Below are 20,133 nucleotides of genomic sequence, written 5' to 3'. Positions count from 1 at the left end.
TGATGTTGCTATAAGAAAATAATAGGTAACAGCATTTTATATATGACAGGTAGTTAAAAATAATAACACAGATTCTACATCAACAGTTCGAACTGAAGTTACCACAGCTCTAACATACAGTAATTTTAGCACTTTAAGGATATTAAAAAATCCCGATGTGTCTAAAGTATATTTTACATATCTGTGATATTATATAAGAAAATGTATTATATTACAGAGTAATTAAAAACATTTACTCCCGTATATGCATCAAATTTCCGCCTATACTGCAAAAATGGCAATGATGGAAGGATTTACAAATTGCAGTCTTCAGAGAAAGGCCACTTGAGTAGCAAAGGTCATGTTCTTTGACTCCTTCTTTACCATCTTCGTAATTTAGTCAAGAGTAGCAGATATATCGCTTATTGCTTCGGTAATGCAAACAGATTCGTTTACGATAACATTATGGATTCGCTCGTATGCGATCTCAGCGTTTCAAAGCTTACTCCGCGGGTAAAAGTTCTTCTTTTTTTTCAAATCACTAAAATGCCACATCACCATTGTCTATTTGTCTGTATTTACAAAATGTCCTTATAAAGAATCAACATCGATAACGTGATTTGTGTTAAAAAAGGAAACTGTCCGTAAAGATTAATAGTTCTTTTTCTCTTCCTAATAGTCAAATAAAATAAACCTGACTTTTCCTTTTCTTTTTACTATAAAGTATTAAATCGTTTTTATATATTGGATTATAAAATTCATCTTTCTACGATATTAAAAAGTAATTCCACAAAATTCCATAAAATTCCTCTAAGTCTTTTACGATCAAGTATTCACAGTCTAAGAATAGGAGTAACATTTCTTTTCGCCTTTGGCACAGCCATGCGATTAATCGACCTCATCATTGGAATAAGTTAAATTACTACAAAGATAAATTCATCGATAGAGCATGATGCACATCTGTAAGAATACTAGCGATAATGATGATGCTGCTATAATTAAAGCAAATTCATTCAACATAGTTGTAATACAACTTAAAATTTCATTATGATGTGTGCAGTTGAGACTACAAGATTTATTTGGACAATTTGCTGATTACTCTGATCAAGGCACCATTTTCATCTTTTAGCCTCTGATTTTCGCATTTTAGTTGGTCCATCACCTAGAAGAAAAAATATCATGCTAATTCTTACGCGCTAATCGACAGCATAACAACGTTATATAGAGGAGAGTACAAAGTAATAATGCCGTTATAGACGGAATAAAATTTCAGTGCTCACAAAACAACAGGAGGATAAACGGAAAGAGGCACTCACAAGTATTACTGCAACTAAAAGTCATTAAAGTATTCGGGCAGTGTATACTAGCAGAAATTAATAAATCTTCAGATATTGACACAGATAAGAGATATGATCGCGTGTAGTAAAAGCGTTTCGTCAATTTACGATCTTCGCATTACACGTAACACCAGAATCGTAAACTTTATTTCCTTTAAGTATCGTTGCATTTGTACACAAGTATTCTTTCGTGGCAATCGTTTACACGTAATCGATATTAATCCAAATAAACGAACAAACCAGTTAAACGTAAATTCGGCACTCGAGTTAAAATTTTCACACATACAAATATTTTGCTATAAAGTTTGTGTCGTTTGGGAGAAAATTTATCCTCGTACTTGTACGCAATCTAAGCGAGACTCAATTAGCGAATTATTAAGTTGATAGTTTAGGCGTAGTCTTAATTAATACAACAATTGGACTTTAAGTTTTAGGGGGCATTTCATATATAAATGCAAGAAATAATATCATGTTACAGTTGCAACTAACTGTAAGATTGGAATCATCTGTCACATTCCTTGTTGTTGAGCACTTTTAGAACACTACAGAAAATAATATCATTGAAAACGAAAGCTCTCTAATGCATACCGTGAAATAATGACAAGTATGCAATATTATACGTAAGTGTTAAAGAGGGATTAATGTCAACTTCGTGGATTGGTCATCTTTTGAAGTCTATAAAGTGCAATAAAAGTGCAACAATGTAACATTTAACATGCTTTCTTAAAGAGAAAGAGAGAGAGACAGACAGAGGCGAAAATCTAAGTTAATGGAGTGTAACATGTGTTGATTTTAACAGTCGAACATGTTGCGGGAAGTGTATAACTTTCACACGGTTATGATTAAGATGAATAAACTGAAAAGGAATAACTAACTGCAGAGTCATGGCTTTCTCTTTCATGTGCTAACACGTGCTAAAAATGATTATCGATGCTTGGTGATGGCATTCAGTTTACTGATGTTATTCTGCATGTTGGATGGTGGTTTTACATGGATGGAGGAAAGTTTCCTAAAGTTAAAACTGCTGGTGTCTATTATCATTCCTATGCATCTTATAAATGACAGACTGCGTTCTTTCTTATCTCTTGTTAAAACGTTTGATTTCTTTTTAGTACATGTATTATTACATACTTCATTTGTATAACATGCATCACACAATCAGCCGGGATAATGTATTATAATTGTCGCGGTTTGCAACTCTTTGTAACAACGTTGAGAAAATGTATACGTCATTATATACGTGAGAGAATTTCCCTGATACACATTGCAGAAATAAGAGTGCTATTAGTATCATACAAGAGTAATAAAATACACGAATGTATAGGTAAATATTGACGGCAGATATTCGGAATGAGACGTATGTATAACAATTCTGCGAGAAGTGATCTCCTTTGTAAAAGTAAATTGGTACCTTTGATTTAAAAAAAAACTGATTAACGATCGCGTTGTATGTTGGAATGCACTTTGCAAAGCTGAATTGTACGATAAGTATGGATGAGTATCGTTTCTGTTTTAATACTGGCGATCAGAACACAAAATTATAATTAATCATTCGATTAAGAGAGTAATTAATTAATTAATGCTGTACGTGAGATACGATGTCTATCGTTAACGCAGATGCTGTCATTGTGTCCTTTACCTATTTAGTATTGGTGAGTTTGGATACGACGCGGGTAAGTGCCCGATTTTCGGCTTTCAATCTCTCATTTTCAGCTTTGAGCTTTTGCAATTGCTGTAAACAGTTAAACGATTAGCCTAAAACCCCGCCACTGTTTTTGCTAGTCCCAAAAATAGCCAAAAACAAATAACTAATTCGCGCTCCATTAGCAGACGAGTAAAACCGCGTGCAATTCCCCGCTAAACTACGCTACAAGTTCTCAGAGAAGCGGAACTCAGGGAAAATACAAAAACGGGCTACTGAAAATTACTGTCTCCCGTAATAATAAATAAATAAATAAATAAATAAAATGAAAAAAAGGGAAAACGAGTACCAATCGAAAATAGAGAATAAGAAAGAGAGTAAAGCGTCAATTTGCGTAAAATTGCCAGGTAAGGAAAAGCGTATAACCGAAGCGATCGGGTCCTCGTACCAAAAATAATCATTGCTGTTTTTGCTTGCCGCTAGCAGTCACAGCAACACAAGAAAAAAGAGAGATGACGGTGTGTAACTAACTAAAAAAATCTAAAAATGTAAATACGGATATTCGTACATATAAAATCACAGACGATCGTGTCCAGTCTCCTCATTGTTCAAGCCCAATGTATGAAGGCGTCTCTTCCATTCGCTTTCGCATACATAACAGATTCATAACGAAGAGAGCTCATCAAGTCTGCTTACCTTCAATTCTTCTTCCATCTCCGAAAGTTTCCTTTCCATAGCTCGCCTCTCCCTTTTCTCTGCCTCAGAGAGAATTACTTTGTTTTGGTTGATTTGCGTTTTTTCCAGTAAATGCCTGACTTCCTTCAATTGCTCGTCGGAGCGCTTCAGCTTCTCCTTTAGCCTTTCGTTCTCGACCTGAGATTCCTCGTACAATTTCTTATAGTCTAATTCGCCGTTTTCGGAACTATTGGATTTCAATCGGCTCGGCGTTGACGAGGCCTCCGATGATAGCGAAGATATCGAACCTAATCTAGTGGCTCTCCCAGAACGATCGTTTCCGCTCTAAAAACAGATACAATATTAGACATTAGTAACATTTTTTAAGACGAGTCGCCGTAAGTTCTCGCCGATCTTTAAGGGAAGATTCTACGCTCTGTAACATTAACGAATATTACCACAGATCCATATTCCCATACAATTTATCTTTGTATACAGAATATGTTTAAGTGTTGAGAAAAATAACGTTTAATAAAACGTCATTTGAAAATATTCCAACATTCTGGATGCTTTATAACTGCAATACAAATTTAGGATACGAGAGTCAAGGAAGTTGCTTACAGCGTATCCCTCAGAGCTAGTTAAACTTTGCAGACTGGAACTCCTTGATCCGACACTCGGTTTTAGTTTGGATCTGCTGAAACTCTCGGTTTTTTGCATATGCGGTCGAGTGCTTGCGTTCAAGTTCAGATAATTGTAACTGGGAGACGGACTCAGATTCAGGGGGCTGTGAGAGGGTAAGCTGTGAGTTGTGTGAGAGGATAAACTGTGGGCTGTGTGAGAGGGTAAGCTGTGAGCTGTGTGAGAGGGTAAGCTGTGAGCTGTGTGAGAGGGTAGGCTGTGAGTTGTGTGAGGAGGTAAGTTGTGAGCCGTGTGAGAAGGCAAAGTCACGCCACCGTATCCCGTTGACGTTCCACCGTACGTCGTGTAGAGATTCTGATAATTGGAGGAACTGTTCGCAGACTTCGCGTACGGAGTTGTACGGAACAGGTCGCTGCTCTTCGTACCCTTGTTCAGAAAGCTAGATCCGGAGTACAGATTCGGAGCTTTTACGCCCCGTAATCCCGCGTTAAGCGTTAAATTATTCTGATTTAACGAGAGCAGACCGCCGATCCGTGACCTGTTTCCAAAAATTGATTGCCCATTTGTTGACGCTTGGGCTCGTAAGCCCGCAGCTGTTGTTGGCTTAGTCTGTACTCCCTTTCTGTACGAAGACATGGTTTGCGTCACGTGCGAAGTTATTACGAGACGCTACAGCATTCGGCGGCTTCTTCCGCGAGATCCGTCACTCACGTTACTCATAAATGGTCTGCGACGAGCTTTATTACAGCCTGCGGATATTTTAAACGCAAACGTCTCTGTCTCTCTCTCTCTCGATTTTTAGAGCCGAGCGCGGTACGCTGTGCCGCGGATAGCGAATGATAGACTGACGGAGGTTGAGCAGGGGAACCCAAGACATCGGGCAGTTCGCTTTAAAGCATTACTACTATGCGCTATTTTTGGAATGCACGCGGAGACGCACACAAGTATCAAGGTTGTATGTTTCGGAGAATAAGTGCACCTTGCACCGTAGTTAAAATACTTCTTTTTTTTCAAACACACAGCAATTTAAATATAGACATTTGCACACCGCGACATATCCAATTTTACGGCGGGAGTAATTTAATTTGGGAGTAAAAAAAGGGAACGAGAGTACGAATCTCGTGACATTAGATAATAGCTGTTGCATATACAAGATTTATATAGAACGCGTTAACGACCTGTCGGTCATCGATATATAAAAGACTGAAACGTTTCAGCGACGTTCATGGGCGCTAAACAAGCGGTATGTAAATACGATTCTAAATGTCAAAGTGTTCGATTGTATTCCAAGCGCGTTGGATAGAATGCTTTTAGACCACGGTCAGGCCACGATCATCTCCTTTCGCTTCAATTACCGATTAAGTTCCCATATGTAATTTTAACTCCTCGACAAGCCCACGTCGGTGGCGTCATATTTAAAACAGCAGAAATATTTATATCGAGATTAAGCAAAATTACATTCACGTCAATCATGATTTGCTCTTCTGTATATTTTCATATCAAATATCGCGTTTCCCGAACGTGACAGAATAACGAATGCTGGGCTATTTTTATCGAGAATAGAGGCTATTCTTTCAAGACGCTAAAAATAACATCAAGCTGCGGTAGAGCTTATGAAAACCGTGGATAAACTTCCGAAAAGCCCATACTTCCGATTTTTTGAAACTACGTGTACTTACGTATTTTGACGTGCTGATTGCAAATATGACAGTGAAAATTGGCGCAACTTTTACTTTCATGGTGAAAACCATACAAAATCGTTAAAAATTGATGTTTTTTTAGATTTATTTGATCAAATACTGAAAAATTCAAAATTTGTTTTAAACCAAAGTTGTAGATCTCTTCGAAATATGCACTTTATGTCCTATTCATTTCTACTGTAACAATGATGTACTCTAAATCTTATATCTGTCCTCTCCCATCTAAGCATGTACTTTGCAGTACATATACGATTCCACATGGTTTAGCAACCGTTTACACCCAGCGAATGAAAAAGGTCGGCTGGAACGTTATGAACGAGCTTCCAGGATGAAGCAAAAATAATTACGTGGATATTAAAAAAAGTACTTTCTTTGCATCTCCCTTTACGCATAAAGTAATCACTTAACAATGGGAACTACACAAAGATTAAAGCTCTCGGTGTCGAAGTCGAAATGAGGTAATGTCTTATATCCTATATGCTTTCCCGGATTTACGAGTGTTGTGTTTCCCTCTGCGTCACTCAACTGCGCGTTATCCAATTTTGGATTTTTGGCAAGTGTCTGGTAAATCCGTGGCAAGAGACTCGTAAGTCGAAATTCAGACAGACGCTTTGGCGTCCGTCTGTCAGAAGGAGTTTGTAAGTCGAAGGCCGGTAAAACGAAAGAATAATATATTTTAAATCAGCGGATTATATCGCGTACCAATCTGGTGTTTATCGTAGAAATTAGTTTATCATTCATGCATCTGTAATTTAATTTTCGTATTACTTTAAATCGGGTGACTTGAATTTGAAGCGCCGTTTTATATTTTTAACGATGACGAAGCAATGAGTTAATGCTTTAACTTTATGCAGCACTGTGTAACAATTATTTATATTGAAAGAAAGTAGATTACTTACTTCATTGTGATTGACCTTAGCATCATCACAATCGCCGCCAGCTGTAAGGTCTTGCTTTTCTGGGTCAATTTCCTGTAAAAAGTGAAAGTAATCTTTTAGGAGTTTTTAAGCACATATTTTTTATCAGATAATTTTCATTATGATTAGTTTTAATTTTCTTCTGATAAAAATTATGGAAACCTAGGTTTTTCCCATTTCTTTTTAATAATATAAACTGAATATCTTTGAAGACAATTCTTTTATAAAATTATTACTAACATCCATATCCACATGGACTACGCCTGTCGATCTTCTCTTAGGCCGACGTCTCCTTTGAATAACTGCTTGTGTAGCTTGTGCGTTTCTACTGTCATTTTCCTTATCTTGTTCTGTAACAAACAACAAAATTTCGTCTTTTTGCTAAAATAATAATCCATACACGAATTAATATCGTATTTATATTAATATATATGTAATGTACAATTCCTATTGAAACATAACGGATTACATTCTTTATGTCGTCAACTATTCTGTAAGTTATTACCTTTGTCATCAGGTTGCTTTAGCGATCTTCTAAGGGGTAAAGTGACTGTGGTTTCTGTACTACTGGTGGCAGTAGTTTCCACTGGGGCTGACGATGGTCTGGGTACACCAGTCCCACCAGACGGTCTTCTCATATAGGCCGTTGTGTTATCAGTAAGTGTAGGCTTGTTATTAGCATCTTCCAACTGAAACTAAATAAAACGGGATATATTAGTATGAATCTTGATTTCTACACCAACACATTCGTGATGCACTTTCCATTGTCGAATCACATTTTCCCTCCATGCTACATTTTCAAACGCATTGCGGCGTAGCACCGACCATACGGACACTCGTGAACATTTGCGGATTAATTAAAAATAAATAAGGATTTTGTAAGCGCACACACCTTGCTTCCATTGTCTACCCTTAATCTCCAAGACGGTCGTCTCTCAGGTAAATTAGATTCTTCCGAAACTTTACTTGCGGTAGTCACGGTAGTGGAGGTTGCGGTTGTTATCGTAGCTGTGATCGAAGCTGTATTGCTGACGGTAGTAGTAGGCTGGATTATTTAAAAAAAAACATGAATAAATCATTTAATTTATCGTGCTATTTTGCGTAAAGAATATAATAAAAAATAAAATATTGTATACTCTCGGTAAGCAACACAGGTACTTCATTGAAATCAGCAATATTTGATTAGATCTTCACGAAATTTATTAAGTCCAATCGTTAATGCCGCACTACACGGTTTAATATTCACTACCAATATTCTCACACTGGACGCGCCTTCCTTCATATTATTGTACGCCACTTAGAAGTAATTCTTTTTGCACATATCGGCTGAGATAAGTCGTTAGTCACTTCTTAATCACACGATAAGGCAGCGATAATATCACTGATATGAGCCTTTACCTGCGTGGACGGTGTTGTTGCCGGCGTTTCGTTGTTCTGTTGCTTTTTCTTCACTAATTGTTCCGCGCTCTTGATCTCGTCCAACGTCACACCTTGAGTAGACCTTCTGGTTTCTCTTACTCTCTTTGCGTGGGCTTTCCTTTGGGTTTCACTTTCTTCATCGCGTACCGGCGGGACGAAGGATCTGTACATATACATACAGTAACGCATGAGATATCAGCTTACAAGTTGCAACCAACGATACGTAATATTGTCAGATTGTTTCATCTGTGCAATAAAAACAAATTTTTAGTAAGCACTGTTCAACACAATTTGTAAGCAATATAACAAAATTTCACATAAAACAAATAGTATACGTATCCCTGTAAAAGAATAAAAGGTATCTCTTCCGTTTCAGGTACACATTTGGTGTTATATATTACATAATTTCGATTTCTTCCTTGTAGTAGTGTATCAATTTTGGAATTGATTGCAAAGTTTAAAAAGAGAATAGACTCGTAATACTCAATATCACTGATAAAGAATTATTCTGTTCGAGAATTTTCACAGAATAGCAACCTTTGTCGCAATGAATCGAACGTGTTGAAAGTATTATAAAGTTACACATTCAACAGTACAAATCGAATAAGGTGCATTTGTGTGTAGCAATGTGTTCATTTGCCAACCACAATCAAATAGTATTTGGGCAAATTTGATGAATTCACAGATGTGTAGTGGATAAGGTGACTATCCATATGTACAAAGATATCCATATATGTATGTATAGGACGATTAATGAGCAAATAAAAAGAATAATCACACTGCAAAAAGCAAACTTCCATGCTATTGCCAGCAAATTAACGTAATCAGTACGTAAATGTTTGACAATATGCAAAGGTCATAATATTTCAGGAGGATCTTCCGAGCAGTGAGTACCCACTTGAAGAAATTCTTGAAGATATTTCCTGGACTTAGCTTGCTCCCTCCTGGTGTAGTGGGAGTTCCAGGAGCAGTTGTTACTGCATTATTTGTATTCGATACAACTGTAGATGCAGCTTCCACTGGTTGAACGCTACCCAGCCACATTAATATTATAATGCACAATACAGAATGTAAATACACAGATGTCAATTGTGTGCATATGTAATAGTGTATTTTAATGTCTTAAATAAGTGTTTAAGGTCCCTATTGGGAGAACTTGTCTTGGAAAAGCCTCAATATTTATGTAGTATTAATTATGTGGCAAATAAAAATATATATGAGTTAAACTTGTAGAAAGATTAAAAATGTTACGGCCAGTACTTTTTATATTTTGTAAGACAGTGAAACACCGCAATCCACTTATAATCTTGTGTAAAAGAGATTAAGAGAGATAGTTTCATAACATTTAGATGATATTCATTAAGTGTAGGATTCTTAGTATAAAGATTTATTTACCTGCGAATTTGATTGACTGGAATAGGACTTGTTGTTGTGGTGGCAGTGGTAGTTGTTGTAATGGATGACAATAGACTCGATGCCAATGTTTTAGATGCGGATGTTGGTGAAAGTGTATTGCTTCCTTGTGGCAGTCTTGACAATTCCAAATTTAATTTCACATCTTTTTTTCTAGAGTAAAAATAAAGTAAATAATTAAAAAAAAGGAATTATGCGCAACATGATAAATTATCAGAGGCACGTACTTCAATAATTTAGAAACATTACAGATAAAAACATCTTTGTAATTATTAAAATTTCGACGAATAAAATGAAGTAATTCATACAATTATAAATTTCTATATTCTTTGTTTTCTGTTTATTTGTTACCTCAGTCATATGAAGGGATTAAGAGAGAGAATTGATATTAAAGGAAAGAATTACTTTAAATACACACATGTAAATTTTCATAAGTAATTAATTTAGAACTGATTAAAAGTTAATCTGATTAGTACTATTATTGATTTAATCCAAAACTTTTTAAGATTTTAAGCTAGGATAATATATAGCAAGCGTCCTTGAAAGCTCATTAATACAGAATGTACAAAAAAAAACATTAAAATCACATCCACTGTTACATTCTTATGTACTTTCAAATAATACAAATAGTACAATGTTATCACAGCAATCTACACATTATACAATACCATCACAGGTTGAACAAGTTAGGCAAAATTACCGAATTAATATTAACATGATTGCAGTTTCGTATTGCAACAAATAAAAGCATGGTAACATTGTAACACTGATTAGAGGCATGCGGCATGTACCTGTGTGTTTCGCGTAGAGATGCAGAGCGAATCGTAGCATTGGTGTGAGTAGGAGTAGCTGCATTGCAGCGATGGAGGGTAGGGCACGAGAACGCCTTGATGCGGGCACGTAATGCCAAATACTGCTTATAAAACCTGCATCACATGCATCACCGTGCCATGCATATCTCTACACTACTTGTCATAATAGTATAGGGACATACGTTATAGATAATGCTAAGACTCATAATTAATGCGGACACATGGAATGCGTATTATACAATCTTAGTCGCGCCGCCATTGCGAACGTAGCACCGCTGTTAATAGCATTAAATATCACTAGCAAATAAAAAAAAAACATAATATTGCTACAAATATAAAGCTGCGAACTTATATAAAAAGAAGAACGATATAACGCACGAAGCAAGGACTTAACAAGACTCACTTTTCATCTGTCTCGAAACTGTGCGTCCTTCTTAACACCACATCGGATTCTCCACTAACTTTGTTTGGTGATGTTGGTATCTTAATATTGTTATCCTTATCTTCGAGTTCTGTGAAATAATGATACAAATTCATTAACAGTTTAGCTTAAAAGTTCGTAAAGCACATATGCAACCTTATACTACTGGATCGCACATTCCCACATGGTGGGAAGTGTTGTCGAGTTATAGGAAAAGAGAGAATAGAGTTAGAGCTCTAAATTGAGGCTAACAGACAATCTTCAACGATGAGGGGAAAGGAGTAAGAGAAATGAGGAGAATTAGTGGAGAAAAGAAGAGGTTGAGAGACAGGAGAAGAGGATAGTGCAAGAGGAGAGGAAAGGATAGTTAAGAGAGTTAGTTAGAGAGGAGGCATAAGATACAGAAAAGTTATAGGGAAGGAGGACTACTACTACTACTATTACACATATGCAACATTTGATGAGCATACTTGTAGATGTAGAATTAGTAGTTTCAGTACTTTGCATTCTATTTCGAAAGGAACCTGAACGTCTCCAAGATGGTACAACACCGTCCTCATTATTATCAGTCTGTTGTTTTGGAGGCAATATTGGAGCCTTAAAAAAGTAGAAATGCGAATAAATATAAAATTATTCGAAAGTACATAATACGCATTAAAACACATGTTTCACCTGATTAGGAACTTTATTAGTTTCGACCGGAGATATTGGACTATGGGGTGCACTTTCATCTTTGTTTACTCTATTTTTCTTTTCTGCAAAATAATTGAACAAAAATTTTACTACGGCTGTCAGTGTTTCACAAAGTGAAGAGTATCTGAAGTTCAACTCTCTAAAATCCAGCAAGTTTCGAAATACTCTATTGTAAAACTCTAATATAACACATGCAACAGCAAGCAGTAACTCATATCGTCAGAAATGAAAGAGAAAAACAGTCTTACAGATCAAACTTACCGTCATCTGTAAGACATGTCGCGTGGTTAGACTTATCAGATTGATTGGAGAAAGTGGAAGAGTGTGATTCTGAGCTAGTCTCAGATTCACCTTCACCATCACTCTCTTCCATGTGTGTTTCACGTGTTGCTTCTGTCCATGCAGCAATGTTATAAGAAATACAGATTACAGTTAACAGTACATAAATCCGATTTGCAAAACTGGACAATAGATTTTGTGAGAAAATAATTTGCACAGCATAATTATTACTCTTTCCTTTTTCTTGACATAATAAAAGATAAACATGGAAGTTGCAGAGTAGATAGTTATTTCGTATTAATGTAATCACTTCTTTAAAAAAAAGAAAAAGAAAAAAGTAAACGTGCGGATTAGAGATCGTACATTGGAAGGAATGGTATACAAACAAGAATCTTACCAACGTCGCTGTTTGTACTAGTGCTGGAATCTTCTTTATCGGATTGAATCTCTAATTCAACCTTCTTAACTTTATTTGGCGTTTCTTCTTCAAAGATCTCGGTAGATTCTTGTGCCGCTACTGCATTATCAGCACTCGTTGAGACACTGTAGACATTTAAAAAGAGAGAGAGATATATACATATATATTAAAGTGAAAAATGTTAACGATTTATAACTATTATTTAAAATTGTTATGCTGCTCACCGTTTCTTTGGTATAGACGATTGCTTCTTATTATTTGTTTGTGGAGTTTCTTTCATGATAAGTGCTCGTTGTTCTCTCAAATTTTCAAGAGCTTGGAGGATGTCTGCATCAGCAACATCGAAAGCAGTTTGATCCTAAAAGCAGAATATCGGTGAGGAAAGAAGCAAGGATATGTAATTGTCCGTCGGACAGAAGTTATGCAGTCAAAAATTCAGCTTGGATCGAAATTAAATTAATCTGAAGTCAGCCTGTGGTTAACTTAAAATTTCAATCCCCAATCTGTCCTATTATACAATTATATTAATTCTCTTACGGCGTAATTTTTTATATCCATATCACAGCCATTTTCAACAAGAAGTTTGCAAGCTTCCAGTTGACCCCAATGTGCCGCACCGTGCAAAGGCGTCCATCCATCAAAGTCCTGTGCATCAACATTGCATCGAGCTTGTAGTAATATGCTGCACAGAAAATAAATTAAAAGGATTTATTAAAAGGATTCGATGAAAGGAGTCAACTCCAAATCTACACTTAATATACCAGGAAAACCGTTCGACTTTGAAAATAATCTCCAATGTTTTGTTGCAACGCGCGTACGTGTTCAATAAGAGATATTTAAGTTCCTTTGATATTCACTAGGTAATGTATAACGTTAGATAACTTTCTTCTTAAGATGTAATATCTTACTTCATGACTTTGATGTAGCCTTTGGCGGCAGCAACATGGAGTGCAGTGGCTCCTGATCTTGGATGCAAAGAATCTTTGCCAGGTGCACCTGACCGCCAAGCTTTTGCATCATTCAGCATTGATCGTTCCTCTTCGCTCCTTGCTTGATCACAATCGATACCTGCGCACAAAATTAGAATCTGCCAGTTAGCGTCGTTTAGCAACTTTTCTAAAATTAGAATCGTTAGAAAAAAAATTCAATCCAAAATTAATTTCGCAAATTGCTCGACAATTTATTAATTATTTCAGCAAATTCCGCAAATACGTTTAACTGTGATTTTACCAGCAAGTTGTCGATTGTACTTTATGAGAAAGACTCCCTTGATAATCCTAAAACATTTCTATACGAGTATTTGTACGCGTGCAAAGTGTGAATGATGGATAGTGTTGCTTAAGAGAGTATTTCAGCACATTGTACGTAAAATTATATCAACATCACGAAAAGGGGTCAATGAAAGAGAATATCTTTGCCAACGTACGACTTGCTGTGTCTGAGCGTGCACACCTCTAGCCGGATGTTGGGTTTTAGGTGCTCAATGTTTTACACCTCGAGCGTTTATACTTTATGCAGCTTCGCGCATAACATCTAACAGCTTTGTAAATAACTTGGGGCAAAGAAGTGACGAAAAACGGTGGCTAAATTGCCACTTACGCAGTTAAATTGCTTGTATAAAAACTCTATCGCAGCGGAGAGATATTTCAGTACTAAGATTTCCAGCTCTCATTTCCTCGGAAGTCTATAATTAAAAGTTTTACGCAATAGAGGCCTCAGACGTCCTGTAGGTACACATATAAATACAAACCTGCTTTATTTATGTGCTGTTGGAGCATGTCTTCCATCTCGTCGCTCTCCGCAATATCCAGCGCCAGTTCACCGTCATTGTTTACCGCTGCCAGATTACATCCTTGTTCTATCAAGTATCTGTGAAATACACAATTTTCTACTTGTTGCGACAAGCGTGACTGGCACGCTTATAAGTACAAGTCATTTATAAATGCACGTATATGGAGAGAATTTTCTCTTAAAATCGTGTAATCGTGGGGCAGCATTTTCAAGAGCTTTATGAAGGTTTTTCAATCTTTACCGTACAATAATTGACAGAACGTTGAACGTAGTAATTCAATACAAAAAAGAATAAAGCTCCGAAACTGAATTATTTTCGAAAAGTTGACGGTTGGAACGCGGTCGAGTCGACGTTGATTCGACCCTAGTGTTCCCGCTGGGTTTTACTCGAGGGGGAAACCGCTGGCCAAAGTCTTGTACACCAATGCCCACTAATGCCCAGTGGGCATTACTTTATCTTATTTTATCTTTATGATGTCCCAGCAAGGTCCAATGCCCCAAAAATACCTAGTAATGCCCAAGTAATGTCGCAAATCTGTACACCACGATGCCCTCAGCGGTTTCCCCCCTCGGTTTTACTAGTACAATTTCAAAAGACTCTCGCAAAGTTCTTCCAAATGCTCACGCGGTCCCACGACTGCACGACTTTCAAGGTAAATTTTTAAGGCAAATTCTCTCCGTGCGCGAATACAAGGTACGCGGTAAACCGTCGTCTTCCACGACTGTTAAAAACTGTACTAACTTGGCGATAGATATGAATCCACAAGACGCTGTGGCGTGTAAGGGCGTCCAGCCTTCGTTATCCCCGCGATTGATGTCCGCTCCTTGCTCCACCAAAAACTCCACCATATCCAGGTCATCGTCGATGCAGGCCTGTCGTAATAATATAATGCGAAATGTAGCGCGGATACGTCATATCGCTGATTAACATCGATGCGCGTGAGTAGAGGGTTGAAAAGCGTGCGCGATTGGCAAGATGTATTTCGAGGTCTCGACATCGAGACCGGATTTTGCTCGGTCTAGTCAAGTCTGGTCGCAATCCAAGGCTCGAAAATCGACGTTATGTTATATATGCGCCGTTGGATCTTCGATTACATCATTTACTTTTTCAGAATATCTCGCTACGGTGGCCGATGTCTCTGTACAACAATGGAATATCTTTATGTGGAACAGATAATAATTTAATGAGGTTTCGGAGATTTTTTTTGGAAGGCTTCATTCAATATTATTTCCAAAAAAAAACGGGATCGCGAATAATAGAAAAAGAGATCAAACGTGCTCGTCGTTTAGTCGCAATCCTCGCTTAAACGTTTGTGCGGATTAGGCGTGCGGTAAAAAAAAAAGGGTGCGAATTATTTTTCACGCGTGCGAATTCCCGCGACTTCGATGTTGCCGAGGTGAAAAGAAGTGCAGGTACGTGTTACAACATTGCTAGACACGGAGAATTTAAACTGGACACAGATGCTGCAGCCTGTGACTTCTAACAGAGAGCTATAAATAGCATTTGATGCCTGATGTATTTTCACATTCTATTTTCGCAAATCCATGAAATGCCTTAACTTCCTTCCTTCTCACTTGAATAACGGCCGTAAATATCGGCTCGCTTTGTGGAAAATGTTATTCCATTTAATAAGACTCGTATATGAGGCCCTGCGGCATGTGGCACCGCGTTACAGTATCCCCTTACGTTTACATGAATATATTGAACCACATTTTCCCAGTTTTCTCAAGCTCCACCTCGAAGTCGGTTACGGTCGTTAATTAGTTTAATTGGCGAATATGCACTCGGGGATGTGTTAACCGGAAAACGTAAGGTGAGATCACGACTACGCGTATTAAATATTTAACTTTCGTGCTTGAAATCCCGCGACCACGTCTTGAGAAATATCGCGCGTTACCCCGGTGAGAGAAATTTTCTCGCAACTTTTTCATATAATTTTTATGCAAATTTCACAATTTTTCCGATTTTCTTCAGTAATTTTATCATTTAGAAAACCTTGGCGTTCTTTTACACGGATGGGTACACTTTTCAAAAATGTCGAGAGAGCTTATATCTTTTTTCCAATTTCTCACACGTACGAATTCTGAAATATTCCCCGAGATTTCTCATTCCATAATTTCCGACGTAATCCTACAAGACTTGAGAAAGATTTTTACGAGTTTTTCGGAAATTATAGAGCGAGGAATCTTAGAAAGGGAATATTCACGCGTGGAAAAACTCTAGGAGAAGTGGACTCTCTCGGTATTTCTGAAAAGTGTACCGATTTCGTATAAAAATTCCGAGAAAACTTCTCACCCGGGCATCGCGTTGTTCACGGTCCGCGAGATTCGCTTAGCTAAATAGCTTACTTCTCCTTTTTCGGCCGGGATATTGTAATTATTCTCTGCCTCCTCGCGTCAGAAAATTCTTACACGCCAACCGGCCTGCCTCTCGTTAATTTATCCTCATTAATTACTTGGTACTGTAATAACCGTTATGGTATACGTGTGTGTACAAGGTGTCCCGGATCACCCAGTTGCGTCCGCTTTCGGAAACGGCCAGAAATAGATTGCGCGTAAAAGCTTGCCACTCGCGAAAAAAAGGCGCCGGTGTAACAAGGAAGTTGCCCGATGATCCCCGAGCTCGTCTCGGAACGAGACGTTGCAGATTCTTTCAGCGTCGATACGTGTGAAATTAATTCTCTTCCCCGCGAAAGTTTCAAGTTTTGCTCTCCTAATTTGCCGCAGCTGGAAAATAATATACGGCAGTCGGCCCATTCGAGGAGCCGTTGCAAAATGAGAGAAACATCGAGATGACAAAGCGAGCTTAAGTAATTAAGCTACAAGAACAACCGTGCAGCCAATCATTCGAGATAAATCGAATCTACTGTTACACGCGGATTTTCTTTTGAAATTTATCCAGAAAATCATGTAATCGTGGGGCACTTTGAAGAATTTTGTAAGTTGTTTTCAAGTTTTACCATGTACTTTACTAGTAAAATGTGTATGGTAAAATTTCAAGAACTCTCATAAAGTTCTCCAAAAAAGAAAGCACATTGTCCCACGATCGCATGACTTTCGGGATAAATTGTAAGAGAAAATTCTGTTCGTGCACACACAATTATACACATCCGATTTTAAGAGCAATACTGTCTGTTGGACTCGGTAATTATTTTGTATTCCAACAACTCAGACATAAACCGAAGACGTGTCGCACAATACATAATAGAAGTATACAAATTTTCAGCATGCTTCATAAAGGAGAATACAAATCGTATCTTGTGGAAAAAAAACCAAGTATTTTAACAAGAGTGAATAATATTTTGAGAGAAGAACGAGATAAGATGAATAATAAAGCATTGTTCGCTAATAATAGCAAGAAGCTGTTGAAATCTGAAAAGGTTTATTCGAGGACTGTCTTGTTACGGACAACGTGAAGCTTGCAGAAGAGTAAGGCCTAGTTTTCCCAACGTCGCTTAACTGTAATCTTGGCTTAATTCGTTCTTTGTCTCTTTCCAACTGTTACTCTAGAAACAAACAAACGTGAATTAAACTAATGGTAAGATTAAAGTTAAGCGACGTTTGGTGAAACCGGACCTTAAGCCGGGCTTAAGGTCTGGTTTCACCAATGTTGGTTAACGTTCAAGCTTGGCTTAATTCGTTCTTTGTCTCTTTCCAGCTGTTACTTTAGTAAGAGACAAACGTGAATTAAACTAAGATTAAAGTTAAGCGATGTTTGATGAAACTACGTTCAAGATCCGGTTTCATCAACGTTGGTTAACTTCAAGCTTGGCTTAATTCGTTCTTTGTCTCTTTCCAGCTGTTACTTTAGAAAGAGACAAACGTGAATTAAACTAAGATTAAAGTTAAGCAATGTTTGGTGAAACCACGTTCAAGATCCGGTTTCACCAACGTTGGTTAACGTTCAAACTTGGCTTAATTCGTTCTTTGTCTCTTTCCAGCTGTTACTTTAGAAAGAGACAAACGTGAATTAAACTAAGATTAAAGTTAAACGACGTTTGGTGAAATGTCTTCTGAGGACTCGAACGACATACCGCCTTTAACTCGATTGAACGAGTTTCTAGAAAATAAGAAGGCATTTCCGAGGGCGGATTAACGTTTCTCGGGATATACGTTTGACGCACGAGATTCCATCGTCGATTCTACTCAACGTTTTCGCCAGCGTCACAAAACTCGATAGAGCGAGAATTCTTTCGACCTTTGAGGGAACCGAGTGTCAATCAAATCCCGAAGAAAATGACTGGCGAGTCACGTGGCGTGCAACAATATTGCGCTCCTCGGGTACGGGACGCGGGCTCAATTAGCGAAATGTTAATCGCGCCGTCAACTGTCGAGGGAAGGAGCCGATGAGAGGGGAATCGTGACCGTCCGCTCCGATCGCGTGGCGATGATGCGTTCGCGAGCTTCGCGCTAGCGCGACACGTCGAAACGTCTCGCAATAGAATTAGCATTTCGGTTACACAAGCGAGGTATTACCGCGCGAAGCGGCCGACGATGCAAACGTAACGTAGTAATTAACGGTAGGCAGCAGACGCCGCGTTTGCGATCAGCGTGGCTGGTTGCTCCGAGAAAGAGAGAGAGAGTGTCTATGCTCTTCGGTATCGTTAACCAGCGACAGACGATCTTCCGAAAAAGACGCAGCTCCTCGCGGGATCGCCGCTGGTTAACGACACCTCGGGAAAGCCTCGACAGCAAGTCACGGAATTCCCGCGCCGTTCGTTGTCCAACACCGGCGCCGACATGATGAATCGAGAGTCGCGGGGCGCGACTCCGACCTCCCCTCGTTAACAATCCCTCGGTACACGAGTAGTCACACACCCTCCCTCCTCCTCCCTCCTCCCCCCCACCACCCGCCGCGAATAACCCTCGAATCGGACAGCTGGAGCCCGTAATAGTAGCCATCTTGCGGAATTACGAGTTTTTCCGAGAGAGAGAGGGAGGGAAAAAGAGAAGGAAGAAGACGCGGGGAACGAGAGGGGGAGAGTCGTGGGGGCGAGGCGGGAGGCAGAGGGGGCAGCTCGAAAGCTGTCAAAATCAGCGGGATGCCACACACACACACACACACAGTCAACACGGGCGGCCCCGAGTCCTACCTGGTGCAGCGCGGTGAGGCCGTCGACGTTCCCGGTGTTGATGTCCGCCCCCTTCTGCAGCAGACGCACGACCTCCTCCTTGTCGCTGGCCGCGCACGCCGCCAGGAACACGATGTCGGCGGAGAACTTGATCTTGCGCGCGACTTGGCGCGGCTGCGTGGGCTCGCGATTCGTCTCGGACTGCTCCCAGCGCTTGAGCTGTTCGGCTCGCTTGAACAGGGCCGAGCTCGAACGTGTCTCGAGAGACATTGCCCCGGCGGCGGCGGCGGCGGCGGCGACGGCGGGCGGCGAAGAGGAAAAAAGCGCGGCGCGCTCTCGCGCGCTCCTCTCCTCAAGGGGGCAAGGCAGAGAAGCGGCAGGCTGCTCCTATAATCGCTCCTCCTGTCGCGCGCACGGGCTTCTCTCCTCCTTCTCGGTTCTTGGCACACGCGCGCGGCCGCGCGCGCCACACATGCAAGCCGCGACACGCACACGCACACGCGCGCACAGCCACTCGCTCTCGGCCCTCGCCGCTCCCGTTCCCTCGCGGTCTTGGCTCCTCCGCTCGCTCTCTTCCGTGCCCTTGTGCGTGGCGCCCTTCGTGTCCTCCACCTCGCTTCGTCGGTGATTACGACGGCGGCGGCGGCGGCTGCGCTACGTGAACACGCACACGCACTCACTGCGCGCGACACGGCACGTGAAACAGGCGTTTCCCGCGATTCTGCTCCATATATGAGAGAGCGGATCGCGCCCGGAGCAGTGCTCCCATCCGAGCGTTATTGTCGATCGCGCCGGAGTCTCGCGCCTTTGACGGGGTTACCCGGAGGGAGCGGTCGTGTGTCGCGCGCACGGGGTCGTCGGGTGTCGGGTCGCCTTCAGTCGAACACCTCCTCTGCCCAGGCACACTCGTTTGCGGAACGCCT

At 39.8% G+C, this 20,133-nt stretch overlaps 1 protein-coding gene across 11 annotated transcripts; it reads right to left on the bottom strand.

Annotated features, from left to right (window-relative positions):
• Nucleotides 1-1,034: 1,034 nt before the first annotated feature.
• LOC105565091 (protein phosphatase 1 regulatory subunit 12A) lies at nucleotides 1,035-20,125 on the bottom strand. Of its 11 annotated transcripts, XM_012017968.1 has the most exons (22): nucleotides 19,232-20,082; nucleotides 14,881-15,011; nucleotides 14,098-14,216; nucleotides 13,256-13,415; nucleotides 12,885-13,029; nucleotides 12,572-12,705; nucleotides 12,327-12,472; nucleotides 11,912-12,043; nucleotides 11,630-11,712; nucleotides 11,428-11,554; nucleotides 10,940-11,048; nucleotides 10,516-10,650; nucleotides 9,707-9,877; nucleotides 9,210-9,341; nucleotides 8,291-8,474; nucleotides 7,785-7,937; nucleotides 7,398-7,587; nucleotides 7,133-7,242; nucleotides 6,875-6,946; nucleotides 3,655-3,978; nucleotides 2,956-3,048; nucleotides 1,063-1,141 (listed from the first exon to the last, which is right to left on the bottom strand). In XM_012017968.1, the coding sequence occupies exons 1-21, from the start codon at nucleotides 19,478-19,480 to the stop codon at nucleotides 2,956-2,958; spliced, it is 3,099 nt and encodes a 1,032-aa protein (XP_011873358.1). In that variant the 5' UTR covers nucleotides 19,481-20,082; the 3' UTR covers nucleotides 1,063-1,141. The 11 variants fall into 11 exon arrangements, with proteins under 11 accessions (XP_011873359.1, XP_011873367.1, XP_011873358.1 ...); XM_012017969.1 differs by lacking the exon at nucleotides 2,956-3,048 and having other exon boundaries at nucleotides 1,035-1,141; nucleotides 19,232-20,080; XM_012017973.1 differs by lacking the exon at nucleotides 7,785-7,937 and having other exon boundaries at nucleotides 19,232-20,087.
• Nucleotides 20,126-20,133: the final 8 nt, after the last annotated feature.

The sequence above is a fragment of the Vollenhovia emeryi genome, unplaced genomic scaffold (assembly GCF_000949405.1).
Source record: "Vollenhovia emeryi isolate VEMERY1.0 unplaced genomic scaffold, V.emery_V1.0 DF939155.1, whole genome shotgun sequence".
Lineage (NCBI taxonomy): Eukaryota > Metazoa > Arthropoda > Insecta > Hymenoptera > Formicidae > Vollenhovia > Vollenhovia emeryi.
Note: the sequence above shows the minus strand (reverse complement) of the source record. Positions and strands in the feature narration are given on the sequence as shown.

Coding starts and splice junctions, on each gene's coding strand:
- LOC105565091 (XM_012017968.1), bottom strand. CDS start 19,480: ATGTCTCTCGAGACACGTTCGAGCTCGGCCCTGTTCAAGCGAGCCGAA. Junction 12,044..12,326: donor TAGTACAAACAGCGACGTTG/GTAAGATTCTTG, acceptor CTGCATGGACAG/AAGCAACACGTGAAACACAC. Junction 11,713..11,911: donor GACATGTCTTACAGATGACG/GTAAGTTTGATC, acceptor ATTATTTTGCAG/AAAAGAAAAATAGAGTAAAC.